Source organism: Mastacembelus armatus, chromosome 19 (genome assembly GCF_900324485.2).
Source record: "Mastacembelus armatus chromosome 19, fMasArm1.2, whole genome shotgun sequence".
In the NCBI taxonomy this organism is placed as follows: Eukaryota; Metazoa; Chordata; class Actinopteri; order Synbranchiformes; family Mastacembelidae; genus Mastacembelus; species Mastacembelus armatus.
In genome coordinates, this window is record NC_046651.1 from 12,894,611 (window position 1) to 12,919,919 (window position 25,309).

General features: G+C 38.1%; 2 protein-coding genes across 4 annotated transcripts in view; one reads left to right on the forward strand and one right to left on the reverse strand.

The window, feature by feature from the left end:
- vti1a (vesicle transport through interaction with t-SNAREs 1A) overlaps positions 1-19,841 on the reverse strand; it is a 105,162-nt gene extending 85,321 nt beyond the window's left edge. For both annotated transcript variants that reach the window (XM_026316375.1, XM_026316376.1), the window contains exons 1-3: positions 19,656-19,841; positions 15,348-15,406; positions 14,250-14,360 (exon numbers count right to left, since the gene is read on the reverse strand). In XM_026316375.1, the coding sequence (XP_026172160.1) occupies positions 14,250-14,360; positions 15,348-15,406; positions 19,656-19,749 (264 nt within the window). In that variant the 5' untranslated portion in view covers positions 19,750-19,841. The remainder of the gene's footprint in view (positions 1-14,249; positions 14,361-15,347; positions 15,407-19,655) is intronic.
- A 35-nt stretch (positions 19,842-19,876) lies between these two features.
- Positions 19,877-25,086, forward strand: zdhhc6 (zDHHC palmitoyltransferase 6). 2 transcript variants are annotated; one of them, XM_026316374.2, is made up of 11 exons: positions 19,877-20,117; positions 21,131-21,676; positions 21,822-21,913; positions 22,269-22,428; positions 22,578-22,736; positions 23,137-23,190; positions 23,363-23,530; positions 23,754-23,795; positions 24,023-24,168; positions 24,284-24,330; positions 24,433-25,086. In XM_026316374.2, the coding sequence occupies exons 2-11, from the start codon at positions 21,410-21,412 to the stop codon at positions 24,525-24,527; spliced, it is 1,230 nt and encodes a 409-aa protein (XP_026172159.1). In that variant the 5' UTR covers positions 19,877-20,117; positions 21,131-21,409; the 3' UTR covers positions 24,528-25,086. The 2 variants fall into 2 exon arrangements, with proteins under 2 accessions (XP_026172159.1, XP_026172158.1); XM_026316373.2 differs by having other exon boundaries at positions 19,879-20,117; positions 24,020-24,168.
- Positions 25,087-25,309: the final 223 nt, after the last annotated feature.

Below are 25,309 nucleotides of genomic sequence, written 5' to 3' on the forward strand. Positions count from 1 at the left end.
TTAGTCTACTATAAAATTAAACAAAATTTTATGTTGATTTTTAAATTCAATTATACTATGAACATTTTTATAGCTGTTCTTATGTAAAAAGGGAAATAAGTGGTCACTGTCCTGTTGTCAGCATATAAAAAAGGAATTTCAGATTTGAGTAAAGCCAGAAAGACAATAAGCAACAAACTGAAGACAGCATGTATACTCGTACACAAGGCGCGCACAGATATTTTTGCCAGGAAAACACCCACATATTCCATTTAAGTCGAGTTACATCTTAAAAAGCTGCAGTGCAACTTAGGGAGAAAGACAACTTCACCAGTAATTGAGACGAGAAAGCCTAGGAGAAGCATTGATTTGAATGTTAGGGCTTATGTTGCCTTCAAACCATGAGAATGGTTTTTTGGTATTTCTAAATAGCTGTTGTTACAGATGAATGTATGAAGCGCATCTGCAATGAGAACATTGTAGATAACAAAGAAAGTATAAAGAATAGAAAATGTCATTGAAATGAAAAGTGTTGCAGCTTGTACAGTATACACTCCTGTTCTTGGATTCCCCCTCTGGAAAACAACTGATTCCTGAGTGATTACTGCCTTCCCATTTGATGTAAAACCATAAACAGCTGTGCAATATTGAATGCTTAATGCAGTGACAACTTCTGATCAGAAGTTAAGGTGTTAGGCACAAAAAAAAAAAAAAAAAAAAAAGGGTTAGTGACAACAGGATCACTCTTGAGGTCAGGAAAGCATAAAGCTCTTCTACAGCAAAATCTAATAAAAACAATGCACAGAGAAAGTGTCTCATTTCAGTTAGAGCATGGGAAAACTGAGCTTTGTTTCTTAAGAAGAAACCCACTAATCAGGAACTGTAATCTAAAAAATAATGAGAGCTTTCAGAAGATACCTTATTGCTCAGAAAAGAAAAAAGCTTTTTGTAATCCTTTGAAAGGTCTGTCTTTCGTCACTTTTTTAATCTTGGGTGAGAATTTGCTTCTATTCCCGGAAGCACACAAGAAAAGTACAAAGGTACTTCTTAACTTTATGCAAAGTGGCCTGCCTTTAAAACTCCACACATCCCGTCAAATGCGGCAGTGGAGGTGCCGGTGTCCTGTCAAAACCACACATTTTACCTCTGTTGACACTGATAGCAGACAACAAAAACTGATTTGTCTTTGCCCATCAAACTGTAATTACATATGCATGCATAACAATTCATATCAGATATGGTAATCAGTTAATCGTGTGAGCAGAAAATGATATTTATTTAATTATAACGAATACACAGATCTTTTCTTCTTGGGTGCACTTTCTTTCTAGTATATGGGCATGCAATGTTATATATTGTCCAAATAAACATGATTTAAGTTGCATAGTCAAAAAAAAAAAATGAAGTAAATCTTTAAAACATCCATTTACCAATAATGTATCAATAATGATAAAAAAAACTAACCAATGTAAAAGATCATTATTTTTTAAAAATTACAATAATTAAAATCAAAAGGGCTGAGTCATATACAGATTTCAGTGCCCTCCATCTCTCCTCAATGCTTTTTGCCCAATGCAATGAGTGACACTAGTACAAGCACAAATAATTGTGGCGCCTGGAAAGCAGAAAAATGTAAACAGTTCATTAGATGGGAAATAAAAGGCGTAAAAATACCCAGGGGCAGAGTGTAATGAGGGGCCCTGAAGTTTCTCTGCAGACGCCTTTTCCCTCCACTTTCCCAAGCTTTTCCTTTTCGACTTGCACACACGGCTGGTGGCATACCATGAAGAGTAATTAACCATATTCAATTTACAATTCTATGTTCCATTACAGGCTTTTTCACCAGTAGGAGAGCGACTAGGCATTTCCAAATTTAGACTTAGCCTCTTATATCTAGCTCTATGTGACTGACTGAAACTGGCATTCAACCTTTTATTTTCCCAACTATCACAGTCGCTTTATGAATTTGGAAATATATGAAAACCACCAGTTTAGAAATAACTAATAAAGTGCTCACAAATATGACATTCAATTTCTTATAAAACTGAAAAATACAAAAGTCTAAAGTCAGTGATGACAAAGTAGAATAATAAAAAGTCTCTGTTCAGAAGAATGTGTGCTAAACTCAAAGGTTATCTATATCACATCCTTTCCTCTCCCTGCTGTGATATTTTCCCAGGTGATGTGTGGACCACTGCCAGCAGGTCCCACTCTGGTTTCCCCCACAAGTGGGGGCAGAGGTGGATTGATGCGGCATGGCGTTAAAAGGAAGCTGAGACCTTTAAGCAGGCACAAGTATCACAACAGCATCTTAAATAATGCATCTCTGCTTGGCAGGGGTTTAACACACGCGCGCGCGCACACACACACACGCGCACACACACACACACACACGCACACACACGCACACACACACACACACACACACACACACACACACACAGCCAGCACAAAGGAAAACATACACACAAACTGTTGTCTAGCATCTTCTACTCCCCTTTAACACAAACAAATTGGAAGAGGTTGTTCAATTAAGTAAGTGCTGTTTTGCATTTTAATGCATTTGATATAGTATCAGACAAAAGCAAGCAGCTACAGTTGTTATTGTCACAGGAGGGTGTCATTTGTTCCTTTGTTTTACTGTGGTCTTTGGTGCCATCAAATCTTCCACTTCTGCCTGTTGTGTGTGTTTGTGTGAGTGCATGCATGTGCAAGAGGGCTCCTGTATGTAAGACAGAGGTTTCTATGAGCCTTTGCATCGCAGGGAAACCTCCATCACAGAATGTACAGACACAACATATGTGAACAGAAGCCCGGTGTGTGTTCTCTCCCCTAATGGAAGAGCACCAGTGGTAGAAAAGCAGAAGCCTTAGATAACAGCATGGGGCCTCTCATTAGCTCACAGGTTGGTGCTTTGGTGGCTTCTCCGCACACGGCATTGTGTTCCACTTCCATGAAAAACCTGAAGGAGTTTTACCAAAGCGGCTGTTGAAATCACAAATAAAGATGAATGATGAATGAAAGGTAATATGCCTCTGACATATTTAAACAGGTATGGTGTGAGGAAGGTTTTTTCAGGATTACAGAGTATCAGCTCCAAAAAGATCTTATGTCACTTAAAAATTAGATAATCAGAAGCATCTGTGAAAAACATTTAGTTTATTAGTTTAATTTTAAAAAATGCAAAGGCTATCATTTTTTTAATATCAGACCAAAATTAAACAGGATTTAATCTCCAGGGGGAAAATCTCCAGACATTTGACAGTGGGACTATACACTATTCTGAACGGGGCCATGCATGTACCTCTGTGATACCAATGGTGTATTTCCCTGTCAAAGTCATTTCTATTACTAAGTACAGGCGAGATCAGTCAATAAAGCCTAACGACTGTACCCATGAAGCAAGAGGCCAAGAGACAGCAAGAGAAGAGAGGAGGGGGAAGGACTGCAACTGAACTCCAAACAAAAGAGCGAATTCAAGGAGGGCTTTGATTGAAGAAGCGCCATATACTTTTTGAAGGCCGAGGGATCATCTCTCAATGGTTATTTCTTTAAGGCATAAGGGCCCGATTAAACTCAATATTAAAATATGGACGTGCTTCTAATGAAAAATCAAAGGCCTAGTTTCTTCTTCTGCACCCCCATCTATTCTGTCAGGTTTTCTGCCCTAGCCCTTGGTTGTGTAGGAGGGGACAGAAAGAAAAAGTATGAAAAGAAGAGCAAGAGAGGAAAAGAAAGAAAACAGAAAAAGAGGGAGGGTTATGAAGATGAGGGACTTAGGTGCTGGTGGTGTAAAGCAGAGACAGACAGCATTGGTTGGAGAACTAAATCAATAGAGCAGAGCCGTCGGGGAGGCAGGCAGCCAGGGCAAGGAGAGAGAAGAGGAGAGGAGAGGGGGAACCAGCACAGGGGCCCAGGCTCCGATCACAACGCTGGCTTCTGGCATGCAGTGGGGAATAAAGTGGGCTTCCCTGGGTCAGCACCAAAGAAAAAGGTGAGATTAGAGGAAAGTGGAGGAGGGATTTTCACAGAGTGAAGGTGGAAGAGGTGGGTGATGGAGGATGACGAGGAGAGTGTGTGTGTAGAGGGTGTTGGTGGTGGGGTGGGGGTGTTAGGAGATGTGCATTGCAGGATACCTGGCAAGCCAGAGACCAACCGGCCCATTAGCCTGTGGCTACCTACATATAGTTCACTGAACCCTCTGCTGAGAAGAGCTCCTCTCCTATCAGTGTTTCCATCTTTTTTAAAGAATAAAATACTTTCACTTTTAACCCTTTCTCTGCTTTGGAGGGAGGCTAACTCCTGACCTCGATTTATGATTCATTTTTGTTTGATGTCTATTCTTGGAGTGTTATCTAAAATTGAAAAATGTAATGAAAAAAAAAAAAAGCTAGACACAAAGGAAGAGGAATCGGGCCTGCTGAGCATGTGCGTGTACACATCCGTCAGTGGACATGTACAGAGAAGACTATCTCCTTCAGTGCTTTGCCTTTTCTTGAAATGTGACCATTGTTGATGCTGAATAGCTTGCTCATTAGCATAAGAATACAGCAGCACACATAGGGACTTAGCCAGATCATTATCTCTATATATTTATGTATACTTTGTTATTTCACTAGCCAGAACACATTCAAATGCTGATGAGGCCAGTAAGGCCCCCTTCCAAGGCCCATCCAACATGTGCCCTTCTGAACTTCCCAGTGCACTTACCAGTTTCCTGGGAGTTGGTAAGTTTTGTACTGGAATTTACAAATGCAGCTCAAAAATGTTGAAAAACAGAAAAGAGGTACAGAACTGAAAGCTTACACATCTTGATTAGATTTAAAAAAAAAAAAGAAAAGTGTACATAAAAGACCTTGGTATCCAACCCCAAAACAAACAGAATCATTTGCTGTTTATTTTTCAAACCTAAAAAAATGATAATTTTAATGACCAATTTGATAAATCAATTGTTTTTTTAAATATGCTGCATAAATTGTTTTAGCTACTGGGATTTTTGGCCACCAACTACAAGCACTTAAAGCAGAGAATGTGCTATATGAAATAGATCATTTCTGAATAAAAATATACAAACAGAAAAATGTACAAAAGCTTGACAATGTAGAACAAACGTGTTCTTTGGTGACGAGGGGAACAAAACTAAAGAGTTTAGTCTCACTGCAGGAGTACGCTGATGCTCTAATGGTGGCCAACCTCTGGGATAATTGAAAAAACCCTTAATTCATCTTCCACAATGTAATTCTGATCAAGGCCACAGCCAGAATCCACTGCAGGCTTCAAAAACACCAGAGAAAAAAGGCAAAATTGTTGGTCGCTGAGAGCAAAAACACTTTCTCTTTCTTTCTGGCACACTCCCTCATTAGAAACACTTAGGATCAGAGGAAGAAACTAAGTTTAATTGTGTGTCTGTATGTGTGTGTGTGTAAAGGCACTGTGAGCAGGGGTTAAAACATATAAACACAGAGCCTTAACTATGAAGAAACACCAGTAAAGATGCAATGTAAAGAGTTCTTCTATTTACCGCTTTCCTCAACCTCGCCTTCACTGAGGCTTACTTATTAAAAAGCAAATCCTGCTGCCTAAAATACAGGGAAAAAACACAGGCCCAATGATTCATAATATATTTCATAAATACTTCATGAATCCCCTCACCATACTTAAGCCAGACTGGCAAAAAAAGAAAACATTGTCACCTATTCTAGTACCCGCTTGTCAGCACATCACTGGGGAGTGGGTGTCACATGTCACTTCTGGTTTACACTGCTGCGTGGGACAGGCTCGGTGCACAGAAATCGGGGGTAGGACAGAAAGAAGAACAGAAGGAAAAGTGAAGGGGAGGTGGAAAGGGGAGTAAAAAGAGGGATGGGGGGGGGGGTGGGGGGTGTTATCATATCATCGCCCCATGTCTTTATATTTTTCCCCTTATTATCTTTGGCCCCCACTCACTCCAGTCACTCAATCACACAAGCCCTGAGGACAGCGAGGGGACCTAGGAGGGCCTTCACTTCATGGCAGACTCAGCCAGACAAGTGTCTGAAAGCTATACTGATCGCTGTCAGTGTGTGTGGAAGTACGGCGACTTTGGAGGGGCCAGGAGAGATAAGCGAGAGAGGAAACGATCGCGTGGAAGGATAACGGCCGAATTTGCACACTGCCAAACAAAACCTGTGCTCCAGGCATAATGCAGATACCCCATCCATACAGACAAGTGTTAACATAAAGAGATGGGGAGGGAGCAGTGGGTGATCTGCTTACAAATTACAGGCTATGGGATTTCTGCGAGTTAGCTACTGACAAGAACTCATCATGTTAGTGACCATAAAAATCATAAGGATGACAATGAAGAACATGACCCCAAAATTTATTCCCATTTTTGTGTCAGAGATAGCCATCTTAACATTTGCCATATTTATGAAATGGTTCTAATTTTAATATTAGCTTGGTTAAAATAAGACTAACACCAGTGTAAAAAAAAAAAAAGAAAAAAAACAAAAGCATAGTCTAAAAGTCCTCAGGGGTCAGTGCTATTAACTTTTGTAATTACTCTTGTTTTTACTTGTTTACTGGAAAAGTAGTTGGACTGGTAACCCATAATTTACCAAAAGGGACAATTCAACTTGGAAGACAAACACAATGATCAATAAAATTTCAATTTGGCATCAAAATAATTAGTACATTTGATTGCATGTTAGAAAATTGGCCGTATCAGTACAAAATTATTGCATTTCAAGTCAGGAGGAAAAGTGAAGGGGAGGTAGAAAGGAGAGTAAAAAGAGTGGTGCAATTATATTACATTTCAGTGCAATATAATTAGAAATCAGTGTGTTATATTACTTAAAATATGTATTCATATTAATCACAAAAAATAAAAGGCTCCAACATGCTATAGGGCATGCACATTCTGGTGTTTTGTTGCTTTTGCATTTTTTCAGATTATCAAATATGAACATGACACTTCTGGACAACACACCGTTTGCCCTTCATCTGACACTGTCCTTCAACCCATATTTGACCCATTGCTGTCATTATATCAAACCCATAAAAATGATTTCAACATGAGTGACAAAAGACTAATCCGCAAATGAATCCAATCTTCATGTCCATAAAGAGGACATGGAAAAGCCTCCAACACCACAAATCCACAAAAGGCTTGAGGAAGACATACTGTGCACAACAACTTCCAAATGAAAGCCATGATTCATAAAAAGAAGATGTATTTGTTTACATCTTAAATCTGCAATCAGCACAAAGGAAATATAGGAGCAGAAATCCCTGTCAATTGAGGGAGGCCTTTTAGAACTGGTTATGAGTGATTAGACTTTGGTGTCATTGATGGGTTGTTAAGCAACAAACCATGAAAAGAGTGAATTTGCCTTTATTCCACAGTGTTTAATATGAACAAGTAAGCCAAGGCAACCTAAGGCGATTTAAAGTGTCTAACATCCAACTAATGTTGGTCTGTCATGTTGTTACTTGCAGGAGTCACCAAAAATGAGGACGGGGGCAAACAATAAGAACCCTTCAAGATGGATTACAACAAGGCTAATTTATAGTTATTACTAGTCTGGCTAGAGTAGGAAGTACAGTGGTCCTAAAATCTTCCATCAAAATTTAAATCTCAACATAATTATCACAATCTGGCTTAAAAATGACATTTATGATGTCAAAACTGCTTAAGACAATACACAACATTCTGATATATGACTTTGCAAACTCTTATTTCTTTTTTAAGGTTGGTAATTGTGCCAAACATAATCAATTTATGACCACTAACAGCTAAAGTTGGACAGTCTTCCAACCTTCAGTTGTCCGTGACCACTAATTAAAAAATTCAACATGAAGTTGCAGTAAATAACTGAAAACAACCTCATCTTCTTTTTGGTTGTATATGGGGAGTACTCTCCAAACACATACCAAGGTATCAGTCTGCTTTAAACACTGAACTCTAACCTAGAGTAGAAAACATTCACATAAAAACAATACTCTATTTTATATGGCAATTCAGAAACCCTAGAAAAAATGTTAATTCGTTGACGATGAATGATGAACTGACCGCTCAGATGCAGAGGCAACAAATGGCTCTGGGGTTTGGAAATAGAAGAATAACTAGTTTATGGAAAACTTTGGTGCTGGCAACTCAAACACACGAACCATGTGTGGTAATGTCAAGAGTCATTCACTAGTTCTTCTACAACAGGTCAATTTATTCTGATAAGAGCAAAAAAAAAAAAAAAACTGGAGTCACATCCTTGGCCCTATCCTGAGATATGTATTTGATACACATCTGATTTGATCATTAACTGATGTTTTCTGTATTTCCACATTTCAAACAAACTGTGTTTCCCACATTCACAAATTTTTCTCAAAAGGTCCAATGGGCCAGTACATTCAATACAACACTCGTTGTGTTGTGTTCGCCCAATGGAAAACTACATTTCAGGTTATCTTTATAACCACTTATGAAACTGATATATCCAGGTTGAAAAAAAGAAATAAAAAATGAAATCAGCCCCAACAACTTTCTCATTCCTTTCACCTTGGAGTACCTGGCAAATACACTGTTCAATATTTCAAGGTTGGTTGACTCTTTGGAAATGCATTAATTATCTCCCTGGGCAGACACTAGGAGGCATTTCATCTAAAAGGTTTTTATTAAAGGAAAAAGCAGTCCAGACATCCTACTTGACCGTGACTGTAACTCCAAACAATACTGCAATAGACAATTAGGATAGATAGTTGTATTCCTGTGGCAGTTGGCCTTATGATTTAATATCAGCAAAACACAAGCAGGATTAATTATAGTAATATCCACAATGGAATTAATGAAGTTAGAAATGAGTAAAAGACATTCAATTATAGTTTCAGTCCTTACTGAATAGTCCACTTTTGATGTTAAGTGGTGTTTTTAAGGTGAATCAAAAGTTGACCAAACCACATTTTTCACATAATAATGTAATAAGCTACATTATGCACATATTCACCAAGAATGAATGGGTAATGGCAGGTATTTCAAAAGAAACACATATATCGTGTAACATCTTCATGGTCTTTGGTGAAGTAGTTCACAGCATATTATGATGAATAGCTTTCTATTCTGCCACAACTAGAATTGAATTGAGGAAATGACTCCTGCTACACTGTAACAAAAAAAAAAAAAAACGTCTCATGTCGTCCACAAAATGCCTTAACCCTTACTCACATCCATTCACTTTTAATAACAGGAAAATAATATATGAAGTATTTAACAATCAAACTTGTCAGAGCTCACTGTTTAATGACTACCAATTAACCTTTATAAGAAACAAGGATCCTTGAACTCAAAACTAAAGACCAGATGAGCTTTTACAATAATGTATATTCACTTCCTTAAACTCAATGTAGGGAAGTGAAATATTAGGAGCAACACTTCATGGTCTGTGTTACAGCATGAGATGAACTTTGCAAATTATTTTGAAAAGACATTCCACTTTCCTAAGGAAGCTCTATTTCATTTTTTGTTTGCTTCTTTAACTTTCAGAACATTACAGGGCAGAGAAAACTCAAGGAGATACATAAAGTTTTTATAAAATGGGCTTATACCACAAGAACATTATTTTTAATCTATATTACACAGCACAAAGGATGAGGTCAGACATAGCAATAAGTGTAAGGATTCATCATAGCAAGTGCACTCACACATCAGAAAGGCAAAGTAATTGGCAAATGTGCCCAATATTGTCCTTGTCATGTACCTTAAGAAGAGGAAAATTCTTAGAGCAATACCGCCATCTACTGCAAAAAGGGATCAACAACATTTCCAGCTAGTGCAAGCCAGCAGCACAGTCATGCCTCAAAGTGAACCCCCCCCCCAATCATCATGTTACCAATTAATAGACACTTCCAAATACTGCAGACTTGAAAACAGGTATAGAAAAATATGATGCAGATTTTAGGATTAATCTATTCAAGAAGTATTCAGGACACTAACTACAAAAGATGCCCATCATACATTCATTCCTATTATTGAATATATTCAACCAGCAAGATAGCAACACTTTTAAAAAGGCACCGACAGGAAGGGCTTTGATCTTCAAAATATGTACTAACAACAGAGAAGATGCCACCAACCATGACTTTCCAGGACTGACAAAAATCAACTCTAAATCTGGGGTCTAATGTTTATGACAGCTTACAGCTGGCATCTCATCACGCATACGTCGGAGGCAACACATATTTACTGTTAGTAGGATTCATTATTTGAGTCAGAGCCTCAAAACTGGATTGTGTTTTATAGGACACAGTGTGGACGCCCACGTTCCCCACTGGGACGGACCAAACATTGCCCTTTGAAGACAGCAGTTCTGTTTAGCCAATAGATTTCATTAAATTAAGCTTACGTTAGGCCTCTTCTTTGCCTGATCAAAGTCACTGTTAAGAGCCGTGTCATTCTGCTCAAATAGGATTTTCACTGTCCTTTTTTAATTTTTTTCCCTACACACTGACATGCACTTTTTTGGTGAGGCTGGAATCCCCTTTGACTGCCACAATGCCTGTTTGTCGCAACCCAGCACCTTTGAGACCCCCACTGTCCTCACTATTATCACAATGAAGCTGTCAGCCAAGGCAACAAAGCTAACTCTCGTATATACACCTTTGGGATGCCTGTTTGATAAGTTGTCTACCTGGATGAAATAGCTGGGTTACTAAGGTCGACTCAGACCCTGCCTGGAAAGGAGCAAGAATGAGGTCTCAAGCTGGCACACCAGTGGTAGGAAGACTTCAAACCACAGGTGAACGGGAGGATGAGAGAGCAGGTTAAGGGGGGAGACACCCGTGGGAGGGCAGCAGGGGGTGGGGTATGGGGAGATTGGGTAGTGAGGGAGTGGAAAGGCCTTGATATCCACGGAAGGCACAACAAAGCTGGAGCTTTTTACATTAAAAAGAAAGGCGATTGCCTTTTTTCCACTAGATGCCTTTCGAGCTGAGTGTCATCCCTAGGCCTGCAGGAAGTGAACGGCTGAGCTTGGCTATAGCATTTGGTACATCTAAGGCACATCTGAGGGGGCTGAAGTTTTTGCCTTCTGAACACTTGCATCCGATTTACAGGAGAAGACCAGATATGCTAGATGTTACTGTGTGAGGTGGGTGATCCTGTTTTAAATGTACCACACAACCCACAGAGGTGTGAGAATCAAACTTTTGTCAAATTGGGCAGTCAGAAGCAAAGCAATATCTCATTGTTTATGCACTAGGACTATCTGACGGCTGCCTTCTGCTTTACATACAAATTAAGCATGTAATGATGTAAAAGTAAAAATTTTGATCCGATCATGTTCTGTGTATGTCGTCTGCATACAAGGTTTAGTTTTAAAAAGTGAATGTTAACTTTTTCCCACATATGCCCCTAAGACAGGCATAAAAATGCAAGTAATGAAAATTAGCACCAATATCAGCCACAGCAGGTGTTAGCTGCTTGATGATTAAGCACGGTAAGTGTGGGGAGAAGAAAAGTTAAACATTAATCGTCAGCCAATTAAAGGCCCATGGCGAGGAAAGCAAACTGTCTTGGCACAGAGATCGGGTCTGTGATCTCAGTTAGTACATCTCAGTGGTGTGCTCACAGATCACTAGCACATGATATCTCCATCCAAATGGGTTGTTTATGCATGTTTCCTTGTTTGTTCTGCATTTAGAAAAGCTATAGATTTCAGAGAAATTGTTATGCTATATAAAAAGCATATTGCGAGAAATGAAAAATATTAGAGATGAGGATTAAGGTGAAGTATAAAGTTTTAATTCAGATTATTTTGCTTGTCAGTGGGTTGAGGGACATGAGATGTAGCAGTATCAGCAGTAATTAAAATAATGTTAAGATACAGATAGGATGCATGCTATAATTTACAGCATTATTTACCATATTTTCTTTGAGAATTAATTGAAAATACCCCACTTGGCCATGTATTAATAATTCTGTTGTCTTTCATTTACTCTTCCATCTTTAGAGTATTCTGTATTCAGTGATTTCCAAGATCATTTTCCATTAAACAGAAATGACCCATAAATACTAATTTGATAAATGCTATATTAAAATAAATAAATTTGACAGAAAAACTACACCTTCAATTCAGTTTCAACTTTTCCCAAAGCTTTGTTGATTATATGGCCAAAATCTAAAAGTAACAATACCAAACTGAATGACGCTAACAACAAGGTTAAATGTTGCACCAATCCCAGGTCACCTTTTGTGAAGTAATTTAAAATTTCTTAAATATCCAATTCAGCTTTTGCTTTTCCAACCCATTCTGAGGTTGTGGATTTATTTCACATCATATGTGATTTGAGGAAGGACTTGTCTGCTCTCCAGCTCAAGGTCAGTTTACACTACGGGTTTAGTTTCATCTTGTGAGAAACAGAAAACAATAACAAACAAGAAATAATGAAAATATTATTAAAGACCTATATATTTTCCAAAGTAAAAAGCTGAATACAAATAATGAATTAAATAAACTTTTGCAACACAAGGGTAATGAAAAATGATCGGATGATCACAAAAAAAGATACAGGCACTCTGTTCATTTGACCTGGATAATTGCTTGTTTCTATAACATTATTGACTAAGTGAACTACCTTGAGTAATACTGGTAGCCAAAAATGTGGACTAAAAGCAAGTGACCCAAAAGACTGGGCTGTTCATTAAGCTTTGATAGAGGCTAGAGATCAAGTCAAGACATACAGTGATTTATGAATTACTAAACAAGGCCAGATTCTGCAGCAACAACAGAAAAACACCCAACCTGTTCTCGACAGCTATCCCTTGCAAGTTTAAAAGCGAACTCTGAATTAACCCTGGTGAATATATTGCTGAGCTTCAATGTAAGACTGTTTGTGTGTGTGAGAGAGCGAATTTGGTGCAAACAACAGATAAAGACCACAAAGGATTTGCAAAAGTGACAACATGTAAGTACAATAGCAAGAAAAACCAACTGAACCATTTTACTGCATTTACGTCTAAACTTATGTTAAATTATGGTTGGATCCTCATGTAAGTTAGAAATATAAACACACACAATACTTCTAAGTAATAACACACACCTAACTAAACTTGTCCATAATGAATATATCATTCAAAAATTCACTGCAGGTTGGAAAAGTAGGTGAACTTCTCAGAGAATTACAGCAACAAGCCTAACTGAGGTAGGGAGTTAGCAAACCAAGAGTCAGTAAGTAAATGAATAAAAAATGGAAGTGAAGGTACGAGTTATTCAGAAGCATCTATTGATGTGGACCACGTCTTGCAAACAAAAGATTTTAGAGGACAATAGAGAATTATTGATTTTCATAAAGTTGGACAGGGTTACAAAGTAATCTCAAAGAGTTTAGATATTCAACAGTCCCCAAACTAACTATAAATGCAGATGATTTAGCACTGTGGCTGTTCTCCCAGAAAGTGGGCACCCAGCTATGATGACTCCAAATGCATATCACAAAACACTGAAGTGAAATGAGAGGGCCAGATTGATATTATGTAAAAGGCTTAAAGAAATCATTTGACCTGGTTAACATCTCTATTCATCAGTCTACCATACACAAATCATATTGTATTTTTGCATAGAGAATAGTGTGCTTGGCTCACCACACCAGAGGAAACCACTGCCACAGTCTGTATGGTATAAAACGGGTGCTGTATACGAACATGTAATATTCAGGGGAAACATTTATTCCAGGTTTTTGAAAAATCTGGGTAGAAGCTGGGTGATGAGTGATGAATCAAGACATTGATCCTAACCATCGAAGTAAATCAACTACACAGAGAAAATCTACTTTTTAGAGCAGCACAGTCAGAACACAGACCTTACCCAACAGAGATGCTGTGGAATGCCCTTTAGAGTCGCTCACGCCACACATTCAAGTCTGTAGCAGAGCTGAAGCATCTTTGTAAAAAAAGACTAGTCCAGAATTACTCTTGAATGTTGCAATTGCTGAATTGCAACTAAATGAAGCACTAATTTGAGTTAATGCTGTCAAAGGAGGTTTAACCAGCTATTAAACCCAAGGGTTCACTTTTTCCACCATCACTTTGAATTTGTATTGGGTATGTTTAAAAAGAATTACAATTCTGTCTTTTTTTTTTTTAGTTCAAATCAAATTTAATGCAGAATATTAACTAATTCTAAAGGAATCACCTGCTTTTTTTCCTGTCACAGTGAATGTATATGTATACAAGGCACATTTTGGAAGTCACACATTATAAGAGGATTATCTAAATGTTAATGTTGTAGACTTGTACTTACAAAGTCTTTCTCGAGCTTCTCCATCTCTTGCTTGTAGCTTTTCAGTCTGCTGTTGTACATAGCTCGACTTTGGATGGGGATTTCCCGCACCTCCAGGTCCATCTGCTCCAGCTAAAATCCACAGTTAATCCAGTTAACTTAAAAAAAAACATTCCAAATATTTTTAATTGCTAACAGCCTCAATTTCACAACTAATAAATAATTGGGAATAAAACTACAGGTTTGGAGTTCATTCTGATCTAAATTAAAATTTTAATGTTAACAAGCCAACAGTGTATTTTTAATTATAATCATTTTTATAGACATCTTGAACATACGGTTTAAAAAAATAAATAAAATAAAAAATAAATAAATCTAGGCCTCCCTACTCTCTAATGATCACATTACTTTTACGATCCGTGCATTTCTGTAACTCTTGCATTTCTAAGTCTCATACAAAGTTATTCTCTGACAAAAACACACAAAAATGTGACAACTCTGAAAACATTAAACTTTTTGAAATCAGGAACTTCAGCTGCATTAACTTTAATATGTTCCAGTGTTGATTGTAAAAAGAAAATGCCTCCTGCTCACGTCACTCAGCTGTGATAAAAGTTGTGACAGAGGAAGGCTGTTCTGTAAACAAACACACAATCAAACATGAGGGCCCCTTCATTGCATAGACATGCACAGGCCCAACAATGTCACAGTGTATGAAGTAAAAGTACATTTGATGCATGGCTAGACAGATCTCTGTGTGGCAGCTTTGGAGGAAACTAATCACTGTGACATAACAAGACAACTGCGACAACAATTTGCCTCTGTCAGGTGATTTTGCTCATTTTTAAACAGCAACATGAAGACTCCCACCTCAGGATAATGGCATGAAATGTGTCACAGGGGTGTCACTTAAAAGCAGATTACTGGAAAGTAATCATGTGAGGAGGGTGCCTCTTTTCCGCCATGTGCGGTGTGTGTGTGCGTGTCTGCATGTCATGTCACCACCAGGATAATACAAGTGCTGTTGTCTGATGCCAGTAAAAACTGTGAACTCCCTCTTTCCACAAATTCATTATTTAGGAAATGGGAAGAGGAGAAAATTACTGATCAAAGACATACCAACTCTCTGACTTCTTCAAGCTGTTTGTCGACATTTAGAACCAGCTGTGTCTTCTCCTCTGAAAGGGGAAAAAAACAGCAACATATTGATCAGCCGACAGAGGAACAGAGCTTCATGACAACAACCTAACTCCCCCGCAACGGGGGAAGAGAGGGGGAGAAAGAAAGAAAGAGAATGGGAGAAAACAACACACGAGGACACATTTGAAGATATATTTACACATTCTCTCCACATGACGAGCCAACATTTGAAGTCTCTTACTTATTGGCGTCTATGAGGCCTTTGTTGGTTTCTGTTGAGGAGCAGTGAGACACCTCGTGCCAACTCAAAGGGAAGGGAGGTGTCAGCTTTGCTTACTTGCCAGAAGTATGAGTCCCACTCAGAATGACTAACGCACCGCTCCGCACATCACCCCATGGCTGCTCTTCCACATTACCCATTGAAACTCATTAGGACTTACGAGAGTTCCAGAGAAGCATGTAAACTGCAGTGGAGCCCAATTGTTATTTAAGGAAGCAACATCACCACTTAATTTTTGTATATATTAGATGTGAGTACAGAGCAGTTTACTTGTTCAGTGATCATTTGTCATTAAATTACTAAAAAAATCTGATTTTAATTGAGATTTAAGGAGAACTTTCAGCTTTTTTGACTACATGAGTCAAATATAATTGAAAACAGGGCCTTAAAAGTCATATGTTAGATACTGATTTCAAGAATTTACTTGTTACACACTCTCAAATGTAATCATTTACATTATCAAACTAGTCTTTATCTATTAATATATAAAATCCACTCAATAATTAAACCTGACAAGAGGAAACCAAAGGATCTTTTCTAAAGATCTTTAATTCCTTGCAACCAATTTCATTGCAATTTGAAAGAAGTGTTGACAAGCAGCACACTCCAAAAAGAGACTGCATATGTTAGTATGAACAGAACACTATATGATGTCAGTATACTTTTGATCATTTTCCAGTTTGAATGTGTACATCAAAATCTGCCTGCACTTAATATTAGACTAAGAACCAGCTAAGTGGAATTCAATGATCACTATTTTATTTATACCTGTGCTTTTCTGTGACATGTCAAATGTCTTTTGTAAAAATGGACATAGTGGTCTTCTAAATTTGTCCTACTGACAAGACTCACAGAAATGTAGCATTATTTGTGCATGCATTTAATTATGGATATGGATATAAGTGAGAGATTAAAGTTCCCTCAGACTTTCTAGGCAAATTATATTACAATAGAAATAAGCTTTATGCACAAAGAGTATAGACAGGAGCCTCTGACACCTTTGTTTCATTCATTCGGGCAGTCCCGTTTTTGTTTCAGTCAAGCAAAATGCTGTTTTAAGCATGAAACTACAAAACAGTGCAATTTCCAAGAGTAACACTGTTCAGCAAGTCAAGTCAAAGTTTATTTCTATCACACATCAAAACAACCTCAGTTGACGAAAGTGCTGTACAGTTATAAACAAACCCTGCAATCAAATCACAATCCCCGATTACATAAATGAACAATAGATGTGAACTAAGATAAAGAATAACATATATACAACATTATCATAATTAAATTTAGAAAGAAAAAGAAACTAGAGAAAGCATATCTTTGAAAAGATATCCAATATTACTCAATCTGTTTTGGCACTGTAAATATCAGCATGTCAGTTTTCTAACAGAGGTACCCAGTACAGAAACAGACCAAACTCAACTTTCTGGCAAAAATGAATCTCTCAGAAAATCTTATCAGTCAGATGTTCAAATATTTCTCTTTTAAATAAATGCTATGGCTTCCTTAAAGGTAATCATAATCATGAACTAAATACTTTTAAACATAATACATTAAGAATCATGAGCTAACAGTTCTTCAAGCTGATAAATAATTAACTGAATTTTAAATAATTAAAATGCAAAGTCAACAAAATGTCAAGCTCCAAGACAAACAAGGATATCAGTGGTGGGACTGTGGCGTAGCATAAAAATGATAAACCAAGATCTTTATTTCTCAGATACAATGGGCCAACATTACCTTTTGCCAGCCCTCAAATTAATTTTTAAAACCTGTATTCAACCTACACATTAAACAACCAGAGGCGATTCACTCTTGCTCAAAGTCAGGCTTAAGCTGGAGGGTTGTGGAACATGCATAGAAGACTACAATTTAATGATGGAAGGAGGAGGTTTTATTAACATAAGCACAGGGAAAATAAAGCAGAGGTAAGGCTTGTTTTTTTTTTTTTTTTGCTTGTTTTTTTTTTTTTTTTTTTTTTTTTTACTTAGACTGACAGGCCATCTGTCAGCATGAGCAGCCAAAGGTGAAAACACTGACATTCATGCTTCATGGAACTAGCTCCAATATTTCATTGTATTCATATAACAATGTTCCCTAAAACCTAAGTTTTTGGGGATGATAACAAAAAAAATGTACAAAATATAATTCATTGATTGACAGAATATTTTTCCCACATGTCCTGGCCATTATAAGCAATTGTCCACATTTGAAATAAGAGAGATACAACAGCAATGACAAAAGCCATTTGTCTGGAATTATATAATGTATGAAATAGTCAGACCATGGGCAACATTCAACCACTTTGGGAAGAAAAGCCAGAAGGACTTAGGAAGGGTGGAAAACTCTTAATGAGAAGGACAGAAAATGAAATTCAACTTTAACCAATTCTGTTTGTGGCAGAAAACATAGATGAACCACTTGTAGTTGAAATGTGTTTCCTGGCTTTGTACATATTCATATGAGCTTAATCTGACACAGTCAACAGATGGTGAGAAGAAGCAATGAGAAATTACTGTGTGGAAAGGGCTGCCATGAGTGTTCAAAGAGGCAGTTCCAGCCCAGAAATATTCAGTCTAGTGAGGTTTTTTGAGAGACACTGCCCTCTGAAAAATGAATGAGCAAGTGTGTTGCAAGGCTGAAAGCATTTTAGCAATCAACAGTTAAACTACTAGTTTACACTGTCAGCAGTACTCCTTCACGGTGGTTCATTTGAAACATATTTATGATTCTCTGTATTTCCAGATACCTGATTTTGTACTGCTGTTAATTAAAAAAAATATGGTGTTTTTGCACATCAAAATGCCAGTTAAAATTAAGAACTGGCTATGATTTTTATTTTTAAATAATTAGACGAATGCAATCTCAGTAGCTATTTTACCTCCACATCCAACTAGGACACATGTCAGTTGCATATGGTAATTCAAACTTACAAAGTAGCGCATGCACTGAAAGTCAGTGTTGATGCTGACAGGAACAAACAGCAGAGCTAAATGTCGGTACAGTGACGCCTAGTAGCAAAGTAAACAAGTTATGTGTTTGAATGTGAGAATATAATGTCTGACAGTAAAAATATGTCACAACAATATATGGAATGAACCTGGCCTAAATAGGCTCGTTAGGTAAACAATAGCGGCGAGCACACGTGAGGGTCGTTAGGATCTAATGGTCGACTCTTGTGACCCCTCTGATCCACAAAACAGGGTCTAGAGTATGTCTGTCCTTAAGGGTATGTGAAGTAAAGTGCACTGCACTGGACAACATATACTACATCTCTCATATTTTGTTTTGGGGTTCAGTCTTTAGGGTGAACTAGTCTCTGTGTTAGTGGGTCTGAAGTGAACCAGTATGTGGATCACTCTGCCTAATTATGACTAGCAGAGACATCTTCACAATGTGTGTTTTCATCAAAACATCTTTCATATTTACCAACATGTGAATACATGGATTTTGATAACGTTGTGAATTTACTTTGCTTTTTCTAACACTGAGCAGACAATGCAGAGATGCGATATATCAGACCTACCCATGTGAGTACAGAAACTAAACTGGTTTCATGAGTGTGATTAACATGGAGCCTACAACAATACAAATATTTACAAACAAATCCAATAAAACAAAATAGATCAGTTGTGTGGGACAACAGTTGTGGACCACTTTCTGTATGGACTTCGTATGTTATTTTCTTGTTAATAGAAATATTATGATTAGTAAGGAAGAATAGCGTCACATATTTTATATACTAAAAAACTAAATCTCCCGAGAAGCACAGTTACACATTTTCACACCGGCTAAACCTAGTGAAGAAACACCAGGGGAATAAACCAAGCAGTGACAGATAAGCTGTTCTTTTATACAGCAAGACCACCATAGCTCTGTGTCACCCTTTAGTGTGATAGATATTTTTACCAGACGATAACTAATCATAACAAAAAATGCACCGATGAAAATGACACAAGAACTGGAAGCGACACCTGCTCCCGTTTGCTAATAAACATAAGTAACTGTCTTACCTCCACTTAGTTTGGGAATTCTGCCAATTTTGCTTGTTATTTCGGCTGTAATGGTCCCAAAGTCCTGTTCATATGTTTCGAAGTCTGAAGACATGTCGACGTTTAAGTTTAAAAACAAGTCGCGTTGTGGTTTACAGTTAGCTTAGAAAAATATCAACAAGGCTCGAATGGAGTCACTTCCGTGAGTCTCAGTATAATATGCTCGGCAAGGAACTGGGCTGGACCGTGTTTTTATATTTCCCGACAATGAAAATGGTTCAACTAGTGGATTTAAAATAACCTCAGCGTTTATTGTTTACCGAACAAGACAAAAATATATTTCTTTGCAGTTCTATTGCGGTACAAAGTTACTGGTTTTAAAAAGTGCCATTTGTAATTGAGGGTAATAATTTCTGAGACTCCTCGGGGATGTGTCCTCTGTGTGCACAGAAGAAATTGGGGAAAAACTAATGAAGTGGCCAGGTTAGTAATTTAAAGTGACAGCTTTTTAATCCATTCATCAAAACTGTACATATACGTGCACAAGCAAGCTTTCCTTATATCTTTAAGATCCAGTATTTTCCGTGACTCTTTCGACCACAGAGCAGTAGTCTTATTAAGCTGGCGAACAAGCTAGCTAGCAGCTCTAATGTTAGCCCAAATGCTAAACAAATATTTTTTAGACAACAGTGTAATCACCTAACTAATATTGTTTTTCATGTCAACTGTCTGAGTTATGAATCTCATGAATACGATGAACGATGCTTGTGTTTGCATTTAATGTTGCAGTGTTTTGTTTTTTTATCTTGATGGCAGTTAGCTAGCTTGGTAACATGAGCTAATAACTCTTGGTCGCTGTTGAGTCGATGTTGTGACTTTAGGGAGTCACTGTCCTGCAGCTCTGTGTGTTAACATATGTTTATCACCCTTCACCTCGTTTATATCAGTCCGGGTAGATTAAATACTGGAAATATTGTTCTGTACAGCGCAATACAAACAAACTCCAGTGAGCAGAATTGATTCTGTACAACAGTCCCAACAAAAAGTCATTATAATCCTCGCAGATGTGATGTGTTACAGGGTTGTCGTATTTTAATTGGATTAGTTTTAGGGGGATTTACATAGTAAACTGGAAACAGTGTGTATTTAGACAGACATGGTCATTTGATGTCAGGTGTTATGCGCTAAGAGAAAGCATAAATTAATTTTGGAGCCTTGGAGGTCTGGGTGTCTTTGCTTAGACTGCTGTCTTCACAACCTGGCCCCGGATAAGTGGAAGAAAATGGATGAACGGATGGATGGATGGATAAAAAACCGATCATAACTCCAGCAATGTGACATTTGAAACAGTTAACAGCAATAAGAATGAGCTTTACTTGACTGTTTGAACTGTAAATATTTTAGAGTTAAACATGTCTTGAAATGTAGCAGCACCGGTTCTGGTGTTTGTCAGACTCTGTCTTTCTCTCTATCTCTCTCTCTTGACTTTTCTTTAGATGGGGAATTTAAAACTGTCACAAGGATAGTGTGCTCCAAAGATCAACAGAAGACGATGTGGCTCTTTGTCAGGACAAGCTACAATGGCACACAGAGAGCCCCAGTGACTCAAGAGCAGGCCGGTTGCTGGGCACTGAGAAGACAAGAAAAAAAATGTGCGTCATCGGCACCACCGACTTTACAAGATAGCAGAGGAAAAAAGTAACTCATTTAAGCTTATTCAATACAATTCAGGAACTTAACTGCCAAAATACTACTCCTTTACTTGGTGTGAAAAAATGAATTTTCTGTCAGCATTTGTGACATTTGAGAACCTCCATGAGGTTCGGAGACTGTGCCACTGGGGTCCAGTCATAGCCCTGTCTGTCATTGCTATATGCTCCACCATGGCAATTCTGGATTCTGTTATCTGGTACTGGCCGCTAGACACCACAGGAGGTAGCATTAACTTCCTCATGCTCATCAACTGGACTGTCCTTATTCTCTACAACTACTTCAATGCTATGTTTGTTGGACCTGGGTACATACCTCTTGGCTGGAAACCAGTAAGAATAAATCTCTCTTGCCTTCTTCACTATTGTTTGTTTAGTCAAAAAAACAGTTTTGGACCATGTCTGTAAAAGATGAAATGCAGAGTAAAATTATTCCATCATAGAAAAATTCCATTTTACTTGTTTTTTTCTGAAATAGGAGACTCTACAGGATGCCCAGTACCTACAGTACTGCAGAGTGTGCCAGGGGTACAAGGCTCCCAGATCCCACCACTGTCGCAAATGTAACAGGTAGCTTCATTTATTACCAGCTCTCAGTAGGATTTCTCTCACGTGTGATATTCACTTGTCACCTATAGAGAATTTTAAAAAAGCACGGACAAAGAGCCACTACAACAAATGCTTGTGTGTCTGCAGCTGTAACGTGCACATGCCTTGAGTGCATGTTATTTCTTCCTGTGTGGCTGCTGTAAGGACCTTGTTTCTTATGTAATGCTTATACAGGTGAAAAATCCACCTTTACTTTAACTGGGTTCATTTTTGTAAGAAATGCACTTTAGCTTGGCGATGAACTTGACACTTTATGTCCTTCCAAACATTCAGTCAATCCCCCTAGCATTCATCTTCTCTGCTTTTCCTACCTCAGGTGTGTGATGAAGATGGACCATCACTGCCCCTGGATCAACAACTGCTGTGGTCACCTGAACCATGCCTACTTCACCAGCTTCCTGCTGCTGGCTCCACTGGGCTGCTCACATGCTGCCATCATCTTCATTATGACCATGTACACTCAGCTGTATGAGAGGGTCAGTAGTCTCTTTAGCCCACTACAGCATGCTATTGATGCCACATAAATCACCACATCTTTTATCTAGGCAGAGGTGCCTAATTTATTTCATCATTCACTGTCAATGTTACCACACATCAGGCTGCTTTGTTTTTTTTGTCACTACAGATATCATTTGGCTGGAGCACTGTGAAGATTGACATGAGTGCAGTGCGTCAGTTCCAGCCCTTCATGCCTTTCAGTGTGCCGGCATTTGCTGCTACACTCTTTGCCTTAGGTTTAGCACTGGGCACCACTATTGCTGTAGGCATGCTATTTTTCATCCAGGTAAATTTTCATAAATTCTGCACAGCGGTTACAATTTACACAAAGTGTTGACTAAGGAATGTGATATTTAATATATTAATTTTAGCATTAACCTTGCAAAGCCAGTCTTCTTCTCATGAGCAATTGTAGGAAATCCTAAACAGCATAGATGTTACATGAAATTGAGCAAGACATAGAACATAGCAGGAGTCAGGCAAACTCACATTAGGAAAATAATTCAATTTACAGTTGCCCTAGAAATCTTTGCAGTAATAAAGGTGTTTATCAGTAAATATATACACTTATTGTTAAAATTATTTCAGCACTCTTGTATTGGGCTGCAGTAGTTTTAGCTAGATGTACTTAAACTGCCAGCTGACGTTGAGCTGCCTGTCATAATGACTCAATGCCTCCTTTTCAGATGAAAGTCATCCTTCGGAATAAGACCTCAATTGAGTCCTGGATCGAGGAAAAGGTTAGAATGTCACTGTGGTTTCTGATAAATACAAAAAATTGAACTTTTATGACCAACTATCACAGTGTAAGATCCAGGATCATCTGTCATTCCAGTGTACTAACTTGACATCAGTCCACTCATGTAGTCCCACTGACACATAAATACTGCCATTCCACTTTTTTTCCACTAGGCCAAAGACAGAATACAGCATTACCAAACAGGGGAGGAGTTCATTTTCCCCTATGACCTAGGCAGCCGTTGGCAGAACTTCAAGCAAGTTTTCACATGGTCAGGGACACCCAAGGGTGACGGCATTGAATGGCTAGTCCATCTCAAGTGTCACCAGCACACCTTAACTGTAGGTTAAGTTTGTTTGTTGACTTGGGTTATTTGTGCACTGCTGTTTTTGTTTTTTTCTTTTACTTTTCCTGCATGCACAGTGAAATGTCTTTGTCTCTCTATGTTCATTGATAAAATTAATGTTTAACCTGTAGAAAATGGAGTAAGCCAGTGTTTAGTTCTACTCTTCGTACATTTCAACTGTGAGATAAAAGTTACATCATTAAATCCTCTTTCAACAGATTGAGCAACTGAAGCAGAAAGCTGATAAACGAGTCAGAAGTGTAAGTACCTGCCACATCTGTGGTGTTGATTTACATGTAGAACAGACAACTAAGAGTAAGGTTTAGGTTGGTGACTGTATGACTTCATGGATAATGGTATAATGGTACAATCCAAATTGTCAGATGAGGTTTTTGAGCAACACATCTTTATGAACACTTATTGTTTGAGTTTAGTGTGTGATCAGACCAGCAGAATAACTAGGTGTCTTATATGCCTTTGCCAGCAGGTGCAGTACCGAGCAATAGAGGACTATAACGGAGCTTGCTGCCCTCTCAGCAAGGGTCTCCAAACCTTTTTCAGAACTCCCTGCACTGAGGAACCCAGGATCCCCCTCAGCAAAGGGGACACCATCCTGGCCACCCGTGGCACCAAGTAAATTCCTGGACACAAAAACCATGCTAATCCTCTGATTAAGGATTTAATGTGCATAATTGAAAAATGGGTGAAAACTGTAATGTTTTCATCTAATCAGTTTGTTTTTCTTTAGATGGTGGATGTATGGAGACAAAGTTCTGAGCGAGGAGCAAATGAGAGGTATCAGTGAAAATTACAGGATTACAGATGCTTTTCCTGTGGTTTGAATTTGTTTTTCAAATTTACTACAACAAATGTGTAACTTTCTGTTTTGATTTTCAGAGCGTGTAAGGGGGTGGTTTCCAAGGCGATGTGTGGAGAAGTGCCATTATGACACAGCTGCCAGTGATAGCACCAGCGATAAGAAAGTAAATTAATATATTTCAACAGGCTTTATGTGGAGCAGGGGAGTTAAACTGAACAGAATATGCCTGTCCATGTTCATACACATTCATCCACTGAAGATGTCATGCCTGATGCTGCAGGCTCACTATCAAAGAATTTCATACTTTGATTAAAACTTTCAATACCAAGCTTGACTTTTTAAAAGCAACATAGCTCTCCAAGTCTTACTGGACATGTCTTATTTGATAACATAATAAGAAAAGGACTAAAGAGTCAGTGGGTTCAGTTTGACTCCTCTGACTAAAAGTGAAACCCAGCAAAAGTCTTAATTTTAAAGAATTGCCACCAGGCTTTTATGTGACTTCATTGTGACTACATGACTTTTTACTTGAATCTATTGTTTTTACTTGTGTTGATGTCCGTTTTTGCTAATTATGCAATGCCTCTGCCCAGCTAACCCCAGGGCGTCATCATGCAACCTTTCTACCGTAAATAAAGATAACACTTAATTTCTTTTATTATTTTTGTAAAAACCAATTGTTGGCCTCAAAGTGTAAATTGAAAATAAAATAAAAAAAACATCTTCTGCAAGAGTTGTTTGCCTCAATTTTATGATTGCTCTAAATTCATGTGCTTCAATATATAGTTGCTTGCCTTTGGGCTTAATGTAAAAAAGGTATTCAGCATTTGATTAATTGTCAGTGCCACAGACACGTCTAGCACATTGCTGATTATTTATTCTAAACTAATGGGATGTGATATTTTCTTTAATCTCAGGTTTATAGTAATCACTATGATGGTATTATCACAGTAA